The sequence below is a fragment of the Oncorhynchus masou genome, chromosome 19 (genome assembly GCF_036934945.1).
Source record: "Oncorhynchus masou masou isolate Uvic2021 chromosome 19, UVic_Omas_1.1, whole genome shotgun sequence".
Taxonomy (NCBI): Eukaryota; Metazoa; Chordata; class Actinopteri; order Salmoniformes; family Salmonidae; genus Oncorhynchus; species Oncorhynchus masou.
The window spans coordinates 40051139-40069180 of NC_088230.1; the positions used below are offsets into that span (position 1 = coordinate 40051139).

The following is an 18042-nucleotide window of genomic DNA, read 5'->3' on the forward strand; positions in this document are numbered from 1 at the left end:
GTACAGTTACAGAGTCAATGTGGAGGCTATATACAGGGAATTACGGTACAGTGTCGAAGTGGAGGCTACATACAGGGGGTACCGGTACAGATTAAATGTCAGAGGGTACCTGTATATACAGGGGGTACCTGTACAGATTCAATGTGGAGGCTATATACAGAGGGTACCGGTACAGAGTCAATGTGGAGACTATATACAGGGGGTACTGGCACAGAGTCAATGTGGAGGCTATATACAGGGGGTACCGGTACAGAGTCAATGTGGAGGCTATATACAGGGGGTACCCACACATAGTCAATGTGGAGACTATATACAGGGGGTACCGGTACAGAGTCAATGTGGAGGCTATATACAGGGGGTACCTGTACATAGTAAATGTGGAGACTATATACAGGGGGGTACCGGTACAGAGTCAATGTGGAGACTATATACAGGGGGTACTGGTAGAGAGTCAATGTGGAGGCTATATACATGTGGAGGCTATATACAGGGTACCGGTACAGAGTCAATGTGGAGGCTATATACAGAGGGTACCGGTACAGAGTCAATGTGGAGACTATATACAGGGTGTACCGGTACAGAGTCAATGTGGAGGCTATATACAGAGGGTACCGGTACAGAGTCAATGTGGAGGCTATATACAGAGGGTACCGGTACAGAGTCAATGTGGAGGCTATATACAGGGGGTACCGGTACAGATTAAATGTGGAGGCTATATACAGGGGGTACCGGTACAGAGTCAATGTGGAGACTATATACGGGGGGTACCGGTACAGAGTCAATGTGGAGACTATATACAGGGGGTACCCGTACAGAGTCAATGTGGAGGCTATATACAGAGGGTACAGTTACAGAGTCAATGTGGAGGCTATATACAGGGAATTACGGTACAGTGTCGATGTGGAGGCTACATACAGGGGGTACCGGTACAGATTAAATGTCGAGGCTATATACAGGGGGTACCTGTACAGATTCAATGTGGAGGCTATATATAGAGGGTACCGGTACAGAGTCAATGTGGAGACTATATACAGGGGGTACTGGCACAGAGTCAATGTGGAGGCTATATACAGGGGGTACCGGTACAGAGTCAATGTGGAGGCTATATACAGGGGGTACCCACACATAGTCAATGTGGAGACTATATACAGGGGGTACCGGTACAGAGTCAATGTGGAGGCTATATACAGGGGGTACCTGTACATAGTAAATGTGGAGACTATATACAGGGGGGTACCGGTACAGAGTCAATGTGGATACTATATACAGGGAGTACCGGTACAGAGTCAATGTGGAGGCTATATACAGGGGGTACTGGTAGAGAGTCAATGTGGAGGCTATATACAGAGGGTACCGGTACAGAGTCAATGTGGAGGCTATATACAGAGGGTACCGGTACAGAGTCAATGTGGAGACTATATACAGGGGGTACCGGTACAGAGTCAATGTGGAGGCTATATACAGGGGGTACCGGTACAGAGTCAATGTGGAGACTATATACAGGGGGTACCCGTACAGAGTCAATGTGGAGGCTATATACATGTGGAGGCTATATACAGGGAATTATGGTACAGTGTCAATGTGGAGGCTATATACAGGGGGTACCTGTACATAGTCAATGTGGAGACTATATACAAGGGGTACCGGTACAGAGTCAATGTGGAGGCTATATACAGAGGGTACCGGTACAGAGTCAATGTGGAGGCTATATACAGGGGGTACGGGTACAGAGTGAATGTGGAGGCTATATTCAGGGGGTACTGGCACAGAGTCAATGTGGAGGCTATATACAGGGAATTACGGTACAGAGTCGATGTGGAGGCTACATACAGGGGGTACCGGTACAGATTAAATGTCGCGGCTATATACAGGGGGTACCGGTACAGAGTCAATGTGGAGGCTATATACAGAGGGTACCGGTACAGAGTCAATGTGGAGGCTATATACAGGGGGTACCGGTACAGAGTCAATGTGGAGGCTATATACAGGGGGTACCCACACATAGTCAATGTGGAGACTATATACAGGGGGTACCGGTACAGAGTCAATGTGGAGGCTATATACAGGGGGTACCTGTACATAGTAAATGTGGAGACTATATACAGGGGGGTACCGGTACAGAGTCAATGTGGAGACTATATACAGGGGGTACCGGTACAGAGTCAATGTGGAGGCTATATACAGGGGGTACCCACACATAGTCAATGTGGAGACTATATACAGGGGGTACCGGTACAGAGTCAATGTGGAGGCTATATACAGGGGGTACCTGTACATAGTAGTCAATGTGGAGACTATATACAGGGGGGGGTACCAATGTGGAGGTACAGAGTCAATGTGGAGACTATATACAGGGAGTACCGGTACAGAGTCAATGTGGAGGCTATATACAGGGGGTACTGGTAGAGAGTCAATGTGGAGGCTATATACAGAGGGTACCGGTACAGAGTCAATGTGGAGGCTATATACAGAGGGTACCGGTACAGAGTCAATGTGGAGGCTATATACAGAGGGTACCGGTACAGAGTCAATGTGGAGGCTATATACAGAGGGTACCGGTACAGAGTCAATGTGGAGGCTATATACAGGGTGTTACGGTATAGAGTCAATGTGGAGGTTATATACAGGGAATTACGGTACAGAGTCAATGTGGAGGCTATATACAGGGGGTACTTTGGTAGATTTACATATATGGAGGAGTATAAATATTGTAACACAAGAAAGAGATACACTAATAGAGGGCATTTGCCATTCTGGTAAAATACATTGTCTATTGTATAGGAGAGGAGACCAGAGGAGGTCATAGATGTATAGGACAGCTGGAAACACTAAAGATGGAGACACATAGTCTACAGATTCTAGACAACCACATGAAGAGAAGGCGACATAAGACGTATAGGATAGCGGAACACTAAAAACAGATCACATTAAGAGAAGGAGACATGTAGGCGCCAAGACGGCTGGACACACCAAAAACTAGAGGAAACACACAGTCTGCTGATCCGAGATAAAGACACACATACAAAAGAACACATGGAGCTAATTACAGGGTCAAAGCATAGGTCATAGGTTAGAGGGACGTATATTATTTTTAGTATAGTTGGACACGCTAGAAACTGAGGAGACACATAGTCTGCTGATCTTAGACAATACACAAACAAAAGAATGCTTTTAGCTAAGTGCAGGAACAAAGCAAGGGTCTTGTCATCATTATAATCTGACGGAAAGCAGGTATGGGCGTTAATGAGCTGAACAAGCGGGATGCACGGATTGGAATGTAACGTAATTTGCATGTGGGATGGGCTCATATGCAATATGTGGATAAATACTGGAGCCGGGGCTCTGGAAAGTGGAGTGTGTTCCGCGGACCATCCCGGCTTGCTATGCTCTTGTATTAAAAGCCAAATTGATTTCACAAGTTCTGTAATGCGTTGTATTTGATCCGATTTTCCACGACAGTACCGGTAAAGGTTCAATGTCGAGGCTATATACAGGGGGTACCTGTACATTGTCAATGTGGAGACTATATACAGGGGGTACCGGTACAGAGTCAATGTGGAGGCTATATACAGGGGGTACCTGTACATAGTCAATGTGGAGACTATATACAGGGGGTACCTGTACATAGTCAATGTGGAGACTATATACAGGGGGTACCGGTACAGAGTCAATGTGGAGGCTATATACAGGGGGTACCGGTACAGAGTCAATGTGGAGGCTATATACAGAGGGTACCGGTACAGAGTCAATGTGGAGACTATATACAGGGGGTACCGGTACAGAGTCAATGTGGAGGCTATATACAGGGTGTTACGGTATGGAGTCAATGTGGAGGTTATATACAGGGGGTACCGGTACAGAGTCAATGTGGAGGCTATATACAGGGTGTTACGGTATAGAGTCAATGTGGAGGCTATATACAGGGAATTACGGTACAGAGTCAATGTGGAGGCTATATACAGGGGGTACCGGTACAGAGTCAATGTGGAGGCTATATACAGGGTGTTACAGTTTAGAGTCAATGTGGAGGTTATATACAGGGGGTACTGGTACAGAGTCAATGTGGAGGCTATATACAGGGGGTACCGGTACAGAGTCAATGTGGAGGCTATATTCAGGGGGTACCGGTACAGAGTCAATGTGGAGGCTATACACAGGGGGTACCGGTACAGAGTCAATGTGGAGGCTATATACAGGGGGTAGCGGTAGAGAGTCAATGTGGAAGCTATATACAGGGGGTACCAGTACAGAGTCAATGTGTAGGCTATATACATGGTGTTACAGTACAGAGTCAATGTGGAGGCCATATACAGGGTGTTACGGTACATTTTCATCATGGTTGTTGAAATACCTGGTAACAGGTGATTTTTCATCATGGTTGTGAATGGAGCTCTTATGCTCACATATCCTTGTCTTGACGTTTGGTCTTACACGCATAATAAAAGTTCCAGGAACACTACAGGAGATATACAACATGTTACATGTTATTCTAACCTTTATCCTTAATGAGGATGGATAACAATTCCCTCTAATCATGGTGCAACAGTGGACACAGTTGTGACAAGGGAATACCATCAGGAATGATAGACACAATGTGATATACCATCTGGCAGTCCAACGGACAAATCTGGGTTTGCCGGATGCCAGTATAATGCTACCTGCATAGTGCCAACTGTAAATTTTGGTGGTGGAGGAATAATGATCTGGGGCTGTTTTTCATGGTTTGGGCCCCTTAGTTCCAGTGAGGGGAAATCTTAATACAACAGCATACAATGGCATTCCAGACATTTCTGTGCTTCCAACTTTGTGGAAACAGTTTGGGGAACGTCCTATCCTGTTTCAGCATGACGATGCCGCCGTGCACAAAGCGAGGTCCATACAGAAACTATTTGTTGAGATTGGTGTGGAAGAGCTTGACTGGCCTGAACAGAGACCTGACCTGACCTGACCTCAACACTATTGAACACCTTTGGGATGAATTGGAACGCCGACTTTGAGCCAGGCCTAATCGGCCAACATCAGTGCCCTACCTAACAAATGCTCTTGTGGCTGAATGGAAGCAAGTCCCCGCAGCAATGTCCCAACATCTAGTGGAAAGCCTTCCCAGAAGAGTGGATGCTGTTAAAGCAGCAAAGGGGGGACCAACTCCATATTAACTCCATATTAATGACTTTGTTTTTAGAATAAGATGTTTGACGAGCAAGTGTACACATACTTTTGGTCATGTAGTGTATGATCGACCTTGAAATAGGACCGTAGGTTTTTTGTAGTAGGTTCAAAATAGGCAAAACATTTAGGTAATTACTGCAATTGTGTGTCAGTATTAGACTGTCACCTCCACAGCTCTCTCTGTTGGGATCTCTTGATGGGCCAATACTTACAGGGAATTTAGAGTCATGCCACCTGTGTAGTATAGTTGTTGTGACGTTGATTGCAATTGCCTTGCATGCTGAAGAAGGGCTCATACCGGAAACGTTCATGCAGCAATACAAGATTATTTACTGGAGTCCTATTTCTGTTCATACACACAGGCGCGTTACCTTGGCTGTGCGTCCGTGCTCCAGACAGTCTTGTAGTTCCAATCTATCATTCACCATGGCTGTGAGAGGACTGGACATAGACATGATTACTGTTACACTGCTGTTTCATCATTATTCTGGTTATTCTGATTCAGTGTGTCTTACCGCCCCATTCCCGGCAGGTTTCCCCAAAAGTATCTGGCGCGGTGAGCAGCAGACACTTCTTTGGCATCGATCATCACTGGGTTACACTGGAAAACACACACAGTTAGACAGTATTGTCCTCAACAACGCTCCACAGACAACAATGAATAAATTATGTACCTCTCATGGCCAAATGGGGGCAGCAACGCTCCACAGACGTCAATGATGTCGCTCTTGTTGCTGGTGAGTCTCTGATCCACCTCTACGTAGACGACACCATTCTGTATACTTCTGGCCCTTCTTTGGACACCTTGTTAACTAACCTCCAGATGTGCTTCAATGCCATACAACTCTCCTTCTGTGGCCTCCAACTGCTCTTAAATGCAAGTAAAACTAAATGCATGCTCTTCAACCGATGGCTGCCCACACCTGCCCGCCCGTCCAGCATCACTACTGGATGGTTCTGACTTAGAATATGTGTACAACTACAAATACCTAGGTGTCTGGTTAGACTGTAAACTCTCCTTCCAGACTCACATTAAAACCTGTTGTGACTAGGGGGCAGTATTTTCATTTTGGAAAAAAAAAAACATTCCCGTAGTAAACGGGATATTTTGTCAGGACAAGATGCTAGAATATGCATATATTTGACAGCTTAGGATAGAAAACACTCTAACATTTCCAAAACTGTAAAAATATTGTCTGTGAGTATAACAGAACTGATGTTGCAGGCGAAAGCCTGAGAAAAATCCAAGGTTTTGAAAAAAGCACTGCGTTCCAATGAGTCCCTATTGAGCAGTGAATGGGCTATTAACCAGATTACTTTTTCTCCGTATTCCCCAAGGTGTCTACAGCGTTGTGACGTAGTTTTACGCATTTATGTTGAAGAATACCCATAAGCGGCTACATTGCGCAAGTGGTCACCTGATGCTGCCAGAGAGATTCTCGCGTAAAATACAGAGGTAGCCATTACTCCAATCGGTCCTACTGAAAAACTAATTGTCCCGATGGATATATTATTGAATAGATATTTGAAAAACACCTTGAGGATTGATTATAAACAACAGTTGCCATGTTTCTGTCGATATTATGGAGCTAATTTGGAATATTTTCCGCCGTTTTCGTGACTGCAATTTCAGGGCGATTTCTAAGCCAAACGTGAAGAACAAATGGAGCTATTTCGCCTACAAAAATAATATTTTGGGAAAAAAGGGACATTTGATATCTAACTGGGAGTCTTGTGAGTGAAAACAACCAAAGCTCATCAAAGGTAAACTATTTAATTTGATTCCTTTTCTGATTTCCGTGACCAAGTTACCTGCTGCTAGCTGGAAAAAATGCTATGCTAGGCTATCAATAAACTTACACAAATGCTTGTCTAGCTTTGGCTGTAAAGCATATTTTGAAAAGCTGAGATGACAGGGTGATTAACAAAAGTCTACGCTGTGTGCCAATATATTTCATTTGTGATTTTCATGAATATGAATATTTTCTAGGGATATTTATGTCCGTTGCGTTATGCTAATTAGTGCCAGGCGATGATTACGCTCCCGCATGCGGAATGGGGAGTCACTAGAGTCACTACTACATCTCCAATCCAAAATTAAATCTAGAATCGGCTTCCTATTTTGCAACAAAGAATCCACTCATACTGCCAAACATACCCTCGAAAACTGACCATCCTACCGATCCTTGACCTCGGCAATGTCATTTACAAAATAGCCTCCAACACTCTACTCAACAAATTGGATGAAAGTCTATCACAAGGCCATCCGTTTTGGCACCAAAGCCCCATATACTACACACCACTGCGACCTGTACACTCTCGTTGGCTGGCCCTTACTTCATACTCGTCGCCAAACCCACTGGCTCCAGGTCATCTACAAGTCTTTGCTAGGTTAAGCCCCGCCTTATATCAGTTCACTGGTCACCATAGCAGCACCCACGCGCTCCAGCAGGTATATCTCTCTGGTCACCCCCAAAGCCAATTCTTCCTTTTCTTCCAGTTCTCTGCTGCCAATGACTGGAACGAACTGCAAAAATCACTGAAGCTGGAGACTCATATCTCCCTCACTAGCGTCAAGCACCAGCTGTCAGAGCAGTTCACAGATCATTGCACCTGTACATAGTCCATCTGTAAATAGCCCATCCAACTACCTCTTCCCATACTGTATTTATTTATTTATTTTGCTCCTTTGCACCCCATTATCTCTACTTGCACATTAATCTTATGTTAATTGATTTGCTAATTTAGTGACTATCAGTGACTGACATAAAAAGAGAAAAACTGCTAATGCACAAACACATTTATTCTATTGATTGATGCAATAGTAAGTTCAGACCCCGACTGAGTAATTTTTTGGTGGGAGGGGGGGAGATTGATCTTGAAGGCCGCATATCACCATATCACCAGTTGCCCATCCCTGCTCTAGAGCAAATGCCCAATCAACATTAATGTGTGTGCGTGCATGTGTGTGTACCTCGAGGAATCGTGATATGTCTCTCTTGTCGCTGATCCCCATGGCAACGACGTTCTCAAAGAGCCAGAAGAATGGTCGGTGGTCGTCTGGTTTGGGACGGGCCTCGTGGAGCAGCCGGTAAAACTCAAAGAACAGCCGTCCAGTACCCTCTGTTGGGTGGACCCAGACTTTATTATGAGGGTCATTTCACAGGGAGATACTGATGAAATGTGAGACACACCCACCGAAGAGTCCCTTCCTGGCGGGGTTGACGATGGACAGATCATTACAGGGACTTCCTCCAATCACCAGGTCAAACGGACCCCAGTCCTGGATCTACAGACAGAAACTTTGGTGTTAAGTCAGTAGCCTTGTCTGAACCAGACCACAGGACACTAGTGTGTGTCCTGTTTCTGTAGTGAGACAGCTTGATGTACGAGACAGCTTGATGTACAGGACACCCCCTGGACAGGACACTAGTCTACCTCCTGTTTCCATAGTGAGACAGCTTGATGTACAGGACACCCCCTGGACAGGACACTAGTCTACCTCCTGTTTCCATAGTGAGAATGTAAAGATGGCACCAGAGGGGATGGCTGCCGTTTTATTGACTCTTAACCAACCGTGCTCTATTGTTTGTTTTTTCGCATTATTTGTAATTTATTTTGTACATAATGTTGCTGATATCATCTCTTATGACCAAAAAGAGTTTCTGGAAATCAGAACAGCGATTACTCACCTTGGACTGAAAGAAGAATTTCTCTTTAATGAGTCGGACAAGAATAACATACAGCTGGCGGGTTTTACACTGTATCGGCAGGATAGAACAGCAGCCTCTGGTAAGACAAGGAGTGATGGTCTATGTATATTTGTAAACAACAGCTGGTGCACGATATCTAAGGAAGTCTCAAGGTTTTGCTCACCTGAGGTAGGGTATCTCATGATAAGCTGTAGACCACACTATTTACCGAGAGTTTTCATCTGTATTTTTCGCAGCTGTTTACATACCACCTCAGTCAGAGGCTGGCACTAAAACCGCACCAAATGAGCAAATGTTCCGCCATAAGCAAAGGGGAAAACGCTCATCCAGAGGCGGCACTCCTAGTGGCCGGGAAACTTAAATCTGTTTTAACTGATTTCTACCATGTTAAATGTGCAACCAGAGGGGAAAAAACCTCTAGACAACATTTACTCCACACACAGAGATGCATACAAAGCTCTCTCACCTCCATTTGGAAAATCTGACCATAATTACATCCTCCTGATTCCTGCTTACAAGCAAAAATTAAAGCAGGAAGCACCAGTTACTCTGTCAATAAAAAAGTGGTCAGATGAAGCAGAGGAGGAAAGAGGAGGGAAGAGGAGGAGGAGGGGAGAAGAGGAAAAGAGGAGGAAAGAGGAGGTTGGAAGAAGAGGAGAGAAGTGGCGGAGGAGAGGAGAAGAGGAGGAGGGAAGGAAAGGAGGAGAGCAGAAGAGGAGAGAAGAGAGAAGACTCACGTGTTTGCGCGTGACGTTGCGTACGTCTCCAACATACATGATGGAACCATGGTGACGTACGATCCCCACGGTGATAGAATCCTCACACACCTCTGAAGCCACGTACCTGTCCACCTGAATACCTAGGTCCCTGAGCACCAACAGACCTACACACACACACACACACACACACACATATACATATATATATATTTTTTTAACACAAAACATACCACACACACACACACACACACACACACACACACACACACACACAAACACACACACACTGGTGTTCTGACCTGTGGCGATACCGTCGAACAGAGAGAGGACTCTGATTGGCTGTCTCCTCTCAGCTGCTACAGGAGGGTACAACCTGGCTGCCTCCTAGAAGAGGTTTGAGAGGGGGGAGGGATTCAATGTCATCCTTGTGATCCTCAGCCATAAAACATTTAGAGATGTTTACATGTTTTAATGTGTTGGTCTAAAGCAGGGGTATCAAACTGGTTCCCCGTTCCACATAACTGGTTCCCCGTTCCACATAACTGGTTCCCCGTTCCACGCACACCTTACTCAACTATGCAACTAATCAGCAAGTGTGCCAGGTAGTTGTTGGATACCAAATATGTGAAACTACTCGCTAATTCACAGGAGAGCCATTTGAAAGTAAACGTTTTTAAAAAATCTAAATGTGGGTTTTTTATCAGAAATGCCTTCTGGAACATGTGAACTTTTGTGTGTTTTAATAACAGACTTGCATGCCATCTGTAAATTAAATTGTTAAATTGTGAGCCTAGTTGATTTAGCCATCGAAAAAGTCAGCAACCTTCCCACTAGCAATGATTGGCTGAGATAATGAGTGGGCTGGACATGCCGATAGATGAGTTTGGATTGGTCTGCCATATAGCATGCTTCTGTCTATTTGAGTTGGTCAGTATGTGTAGGTAATGCTGTCTAACACAGCTTTTTAAAAATGTATAGTGTAGTAAAACTTAACAAAAAGACTCCAGTATCCATTTCAATAGAGTGTCACTGCAACAAGTGTTTCAGAACACTCTCGTGTGACTGTGCCAGAGTGCAGAATAACTGATGAATTTACGAACACTCAACACCCGTTGAATATGGCCGGTGTCAGTAAACGTCGGCATAAAAGCGTTATTAAATTGTTGCCAGGATCACAGTTACAGTCACCAACGCCCTGGATAACATGAAAACAGCCTAACCAGCTCTGCTAGGGCGAGCAAAATGATCAGAGTTTGGGTGGGGGGCTAAAGGTTAAGATTATTCTTATAGCATTGCACACGATCAGTGTGAACCAGAGTGACTTGACACAACGGGCCAAGCAAGCTGTACAAACAAAAAATAGGTAATCCTGTCTAACACTGCTTTAAAAAAAAATAGATTGCTTAGTAGAACTGCATAAGTGTTGCTCTCCACTTTTAGAGTGTGCGGAAATGGAGAAAACACCTGCTTCAAACCAAGGGCAACCATGGCAACCGTGACAGAGAGGGAGGAGTGTACATCCATGAATATGGGTATAATAGTTTAGCTAGCTACATTTTCAGATATTTCTAATTTTGTCAGAAAGTTGTTTTCATTTAAAGTTAAAGTGTACTGTTAGCTAGCTCGGTAACATTAACTGATTGGCTAGCTAGCTAACATTACATGTATGATCTGTGTAGTAATATTATTTGTATCTCAGAGCCATTTCCTTGGCTAGTTATAGCCTAATGTTAGCTGTCTAACATTGAACCTGGTTGGTTAGCTATCTGCAGATTCACGCTTTTTAAATATTTTTTATTTATTTAACCTGTATTTAATTTAGGCAAGCCAGTTAAGAATACATTCTTATTACAATGACGGCCTACCAACAGGCAAAAATCCTCTTGCGTGGACGATGGCTGGGATTAAAAATTAAAATTAAAACAATGAAACACACACATCACAACAACACAACACAATCTAAGACAACAACACAGCATGCTAGCAACACAATATGGCAGCAGCACAACATAGTAGCAGCACAAAACATGGTACAAACATTATTTGGCACAGACAACAGCAAAAAGGGCAAGAAGGTAGAGACAACAATACATCACACAAAGCAGCCACAACTGTCAATCCATGATTGAGATAAGAGATAAGAGATTGATAAGACATTGAGATTGAGATAAAACTGTCCAGTTTGAGTGTTTGTTCCAGCTTGTTCCAGTCGCAAGCTGCAGTGAACTGTAAAGAGGAGCGACCCAGAGATGTGATGCTTTGGGGACCTTTAACAAAATGTGACTGGAAGAACAGGCGTTATACAGTTGAAGTCGAAAGTTTACATACACCTTCGCGAAATACATTTAAACTCAGTTTTTCACAATTCCTGACATTTAATCCTAGTAAATATTCCCTGTCTTAGGTCAGTTAGGATCACCACTTTATTTTAAGAATGTGAAATGTCAGTATAATAGTAGAGAGAATGATTTATTTCAGATTTTATTTCTTTCATCACATTCCCAGTTGGTCAGAAGTTTACATAAACGCAATTAGTATTTGATAACATTGCCTTTAAATTATTTTACTTGGATCAATCATTTTGGGTAGCCTTCCACAAGCTTCCCATAATAATTTGCGTGAATTTGCTATAGGACACTCCAATACCTTGCCTTTGTTGTCCTTAAGCCATTTTGCCACAACATTGGAAGTATGCTTGGGGTCATTGTCCATTTGGAAGATCCATTTGCGACCAAGATTTAACTTCCTGACTGATGTATTGAGATGTTGCTTCAATATATCCACATAATTTTCCTGCCTCGTGATCTATTTTGTGAAGTGCACCAGTCCCTCCTGCAGCAAAACACCCCCACAACATGATGCTCCCCAGCCCAGTCACGGACAACATGATGCTTTGAGGACAATACAGTGCCACAGACACGGCCCGCAACCAAAACATGCGGACTCTCCTTTACTGCAGCCGAGGTGAGGAAAACATTTAAACGTGTCAACCCTCGCAAGGCTGCAGGCCCAGACGGCATCCCCAGCCGCGCCCTCAGAGCATGCGCAGACCAGCGGGCTGGTGTGTTTACGGACATATTCACTCAATCCCTATCCCAGTCTGCTGTTCCCACATGCTTCAAGAGGGCCACCATTGTTCCTGTTCCCAAGAAAGCTAAGGTAACTGAGCTAAACGACTACCGCCCCGTAGCACTCACTTCCGTCATCATGAAGTGCTTTGAGAGACTAGTCAAGGATCATATCACCTCCACCCTACCTGACACCCTAGACCCACTCCAATTTGCTTACCGCCCAAATAGGTCCACAGACGATGCAATCTCAACCACACTGCACACTGCCCTAACCCAACTGGACAAGAGGTCTCGACCCCGCCCTGTGCAACTGGGTACTGGACTTCCTGACGGGCCGCCCTCCAGGTGGTGAGGGTAGGTAACATCTCCGCCCCGCTGATCCTCAACACTGGGGCCCCACAAGGGTGCGTTCTGAGCCCTCTCCTGTACTCCCTGTTCACCCACGACTGCGTGGCCACGCACGCCTCCAAATCAATCATCAAGTTTGCAGACGACACAACAGTGGTAGGCTTGATTACCAACAACGGTGAGATGGCCTACAGGGAGGAGGTGAGGGCCCTCGGAGTGTGGTGTCAGGAAAATAACCTCATACTCAACGTCAACAAAACTAAGGAGATGATTGTGGACTTCAGGAAACAGCAGAGGGAACACCCCCCTATCCACATCGATGGAACAGTAGGGGAGAGGGTAGTAAGTTTTAAGTTCCTCAGCATACACATCACAGACAAACTGAATTGGTCCACCCACACAGACAGCATCGTGAAGAAGGCGCAGCAGCACCTCTTCAACCTCAGGAGGCTGAAGAAATTCGGCTTGTCACCAAAAGCACTCACAAACTTCTATATATGCACAATCGAGAGCATCCTGTTGGGCTGTATCACCGCCTGGTACGGCAACTGCTCCGCCCACAACCGTAAGGCTCTCCAGAGGGTAGTGAGGTCTGCACAACGCATCACCGGGGGCAAACTACCTGCCCTCCAGGACACCTACACCACCCGATGTCACAGGAAGGCCATAAAGATCATCAAGGACAACAACCACCCGAGCCACTGCCTGTTCACCCCGCTATCATCCAGAAGGCGAGGTCAGTACAGGTGCATCAAAGCTGGGACCGAGAGACTGAAAAACAGCTTCTATCTCAAGGCCATCAGACTGTTAAACAGACACCACTAACATTGAGTGGCTGCTGCCAACACACTGACTCAACTCCAGCCACTTTAATAATGGGAATTGATGGGAATTGATGTCAAATATATCACTAGCCACTTTAAACAATGCTACTTAATATAATGTTTACATGCCCTACATTATTTATCTCATATGTATACGTATATACTGTACTCTATATCATCTACTTATATTTGATTTGATGCTGCCACCCAAGCCTCCCCCTTTTTCCTCCAAACATAAAAATGGTCATTATGGCCAAATAGGTGTATTTTTAATTAATCTGACCAGGGGATATTTCTCCAAAAAGTACGATCTTTGTCCAAAGGTGCAGTTGCAAACCATAGTCTGGCTTTTTTATGGCGGTTTTGGAGCAGTGGCTTCTTCCTTGGTGAGTGGCCTTTCAGGTTATGTCGATATAGGACTAATTTTACTGTGGATATAGATACCTTTGTACCTGTTTCCTCCAGCATATTCACAAGGTCCTTTGCTGTTGTTCTGGGATTGATTTGCACTTTTCGCACCAAAGTACGTTCATCTCTAGGAGACAGAACACGTCTCCTTCCTAAGCAGTATGACGGCTGCGTGGTCCCATGGTGTTTATACTTGCGTGCTATTGTTTGACTCAATTGATGTCAATTAGCCTATCAGAAGCTTCTAAAGCCATGACATAATTTTCTGGAATTGTAATGGTTTTCTTTAGGCGAAGGAGAGTCGGACCAAAATGCGGCGTGGCTATTTAGATTCATGTTTAATAAAACAACTAAACACAAACAATACAAAACAAAAAGTAACGTGAAAACCGAAACAGCCTAAACTGGTGCAAACTAACACACGACAGGAACAAGGACAATCACCCACGACACACTCAAAGAATATGGCTGCCTAAATATGGTTCCCAATCAGAGACAACGATAAACACCTGCCTCTGATTGAGAACCACTTCAGACAGCCATAGACTAAGCTAGAAAACCCCACTAAGCCACAATCCCAATACCTATGACAAACCCCAAGACAAAACACACCACATACCAAAACCCATGTCACACCCTGGCCTGACCAAATAAATAAAGAAAACACAAAATACTAAGACCAGGGCATGACAAAAGGCACAGTCAGCTTAGTGTATGTAAACTTCTGACCCACTGGAATTGTGATACAGTGAAATATAAGTTAAATAATCTGTCTGTCAACAATTGTTGGAAAAATGACTCGTGTCATATACAGTGCCTTGCGAAAGTATTCGACCCCCTTGAACTTTGCGACCTTTTGCCACAGTTCAGGCTTCAAACATAAAGATATAAAACTGTATGGGACACAATCATGAGTGGGACACAATCATGAAGTGGAACGACATTTATTTCAAACTTTTTGTAACAAATCAAAAACTGAAAAATTGGGTGTGCAAAATTATTCAGCCCCTTTAAGTTTATACTTTCTAGTGCCACCCTTTGCTGCGATTACAGCTGTAAGTCTCTTGGGGTATGTCTCTATCAGTTTTGCACATCGAGAGACTGACATTTTTTCCCATTCCTCCTTGCAAAACAGCTCGAGCTCAGTGAGGTTGGATGGAGAGCATTTGTGAACAGCAGTTTTCAGTTCTTTCCACAGATTCTCGATTGGATTCAGGTCTGGACTTTGTCTTGGCCATTCTAACACCTGGATATGTTTTTTTTTGAACCATTCCATTGTAGATTTTGCTTTATGTTTTGGATCATTGTCTTGTTGGAAGACAAATCTCCGTCCCAGTCTCAGGTCTTTTGCAGACTCCATCAGGTTTTCTTCCAGAATGGTCCTGTATTTGGCTCCATCCATCTTCCCATCAATTTTAACCATATTCCCTGTCCCTGCTGAAGAAAAGCAGGCCCAAACCATGATGCTGCCACCACCATGTTTGACAGTGGTTATGGTGTGTTCAGGGTGATGAGCTGTGTTGCTTTTACGCCAAACATAACGTTTTGCATTGTTGCCAAAAAGTTCCATTTTGGTTTCATCTGACCAGAGCACCTTCTTCCACATGTTTGGTGTGTCTCCCAGGTGGCTTGTGGCAAACAACACTTTTTATGGATATCTTTAAGTAATGGCTTTCTTCTTGCCACTCTTCCATAAAGGCCAGATTTGTGCAATATACGACTGATTGTTGTCCTATGGACAGAGTCTCCCACCTCAGCTGTAGATCTCTGCAGTTCATCCAGAGTGATCATGGGCCTCTTGGCTGCATCTCTGATCAGTCTTCTCCTTGTATGAGCTGAAAGTTTAGAGGGATGGCCAGGTCTTGGTAGATTTGCAGTGGTCTGATACTCCTTCCATTTCAATATTATCGCTTGCACAGTGCTCCTTGGGATGTTTAAAGCTTGGGAAATCTTTTTGTATCCAAATCCGGCTTTAAACTTCTTCACAACAGTATCTCGGACCTGCCTGGTGTGTTCCTTTCTTCATGATGCTCTCTGCGCTTTTAATGGACCTCTGAGACTATCACAGTGCAGGTGCATTTATACGGAGACTTGATTACACACAGGTGGATTGTATTTATCATCATTAGTCATTTAGGTCAACATTGGATCATTCAGAGATCCTCACTGAACTTCTGGAGAGAGTTTGCTGCACTGAAAGTAAAGGGGCTGAATAATTTTGCACGCCCAATTTTTCAGTTTTTGATTTGTTAAAAAGGTTTGAAATATCCAATAAATGTTGTTCCACTTCATGATTGTGTCCCACTTGTTGTTGATTCTTCACAAAAAAATACAGTTTTATATCTTTATGTTTGAAGCCTGAAATGTGGCAAAAGGTCGCAAAGTTCAAGGGGGCTGAATACTTTCGCAAGGCACTGTACAAAGAAGATGTCCTAACCGACTTGCCAAAACTATAGTTTGTTAACAAGAAATTTGTGGAGTGGTTGAAAAATGACTTTTAATGACTCCAACCTAAGTGTATGTAAACTTCCAACTTCAACTGTATGTGGAGGATGAGGGCTGCAGTAGGTATCTCAGATAGGAGGGAGTGAGGACTAAGACGGTTTTATAAATAAGCATCAACCAGTGGGTCTTGCGACGGGTATACAGAGATGACCAGTTTACAGTAAGAGAGTGCAGTGATGTGTCCAATAAGGAGCATTGGTGGCAAATCTGATGGCCGAATGGTAAAGCACATCTAGCAGCTCGAGAGCACCCTTACCTGACAATTTATAAATTACGTCTCCGTAATCTAGCATGGGTAGGATGGTCATCTGAATCAGGGTTAGTTTGGCAGCTGGGGTGAAAGATGAGTGATTACGATAGAGGGAACCAAGTCGAGATTTAACCTTAGCTAGCTAGCTACCTTTCATAACAAAACACTCCACTATGCAAGTATCCATTTCAATAGAATATGAATGATGTCACTGCGACAGCTACTGGCTATCTACTCTGATTTCAGAGCACTCTCGTCTGTGTGTCAGAGCGCAGAATAACTGTTGAATTTACAAACGCTCAACACCCGTTGAATATGGCCGGTGTCAGTAAAAATTGGCAAAAAAGCGTTTGTTGCCAGCAGCACAGTTGCAGTCACCAACACTCTGGATAACATAAAAACAACTTAACCAGCTCTGCTAGGGCGAATAAAATGGTCAGAGTGAGCTGTTCTCTCATTTCTGTCTGGAAGTAGCTAGCAAGCTAGCCAACGTTAGCCAGTTAGCTTGGGTGCTTGACTGCAGTTGTTAGGACAGAACGCTCGGATCAACCCTTAAAGGGCTGGGTGGGGCTAAAGCTTAAGAGGGTGTGAACAATGCTGAATGGGTGTAGACAAAGAAGAGTTCTCCAGTAGGCACCAAAACATTCAAAGGCAATTTTCTCAAAAATGAGGATACAAGTTTATCAACGTTCAAAGCAGAATTAATTTCCCATTGTTCCTCAACTGTAGTGTATGATATACCCTTTTCTACCTCTGAGACTCTACTTTCATCCAATGTAAAACAAAAACTGTTGTTAAATAAGACCGAATCGAGCTGATCGGTCACATATGTGGAACGGGGGACCAGTTTCGTGTAACGGGGGACCAGTTATGTGGAACGGGGGACCAGTTATGTGGAACGGGGGACCAGTTATGTGTAATGGGGGACCAGTTATGTGTAACGGGGGACCAGTTATGTGTAACGGGGGACCAGTTATGTGTGACGGGGGACCAGTTATGTGGAACGGGGGACCAGTTACGTGGAACGGGGGACCA

The 18042-nt window shown here is 44.2% G+C and overlaps 1 protein-coding gene across 5 annotated transcripts in view; it reads right to left on the reverse strand.

Annotated features, from left to right (window-relative positions):
• Positions 1–18042, reverse strand: part of LOC135506265 (DNA (cytosine-5)-methyltransferase 3A-like) — a 113706-nt gene that overhangs the window by 30554 nt on the left and 65110 nt on the right. For all 5 annotated transcript variants that reach the window (XM_064925801.1, XM_064925800.1, XM_064925804.1 and 2 more), the window contains 6 exons: positions 9901–9985; positions 9620–9765; positions 8368–8458; positions 8144–8292; positions 5685–5770; positions 5541–5610 (listed from right to left, as the gene is read on the reverse strand). In XM_064925801.1, coding sequence (XP_064781873.1) covers positions 5541–5610; positions 5685–5770; positions 8144–8292; positions 8368–8458; positions 9620–9765; positions 9901–9985 — 627 coding nt within the window. The remainder of the gene's footprint in view (positions 1–5540; positions 5611–5684; positions 5771–8143; positions 8293–8367; positions 8459–9619; positions 9766–9900; positions 9986–18042) is intronic.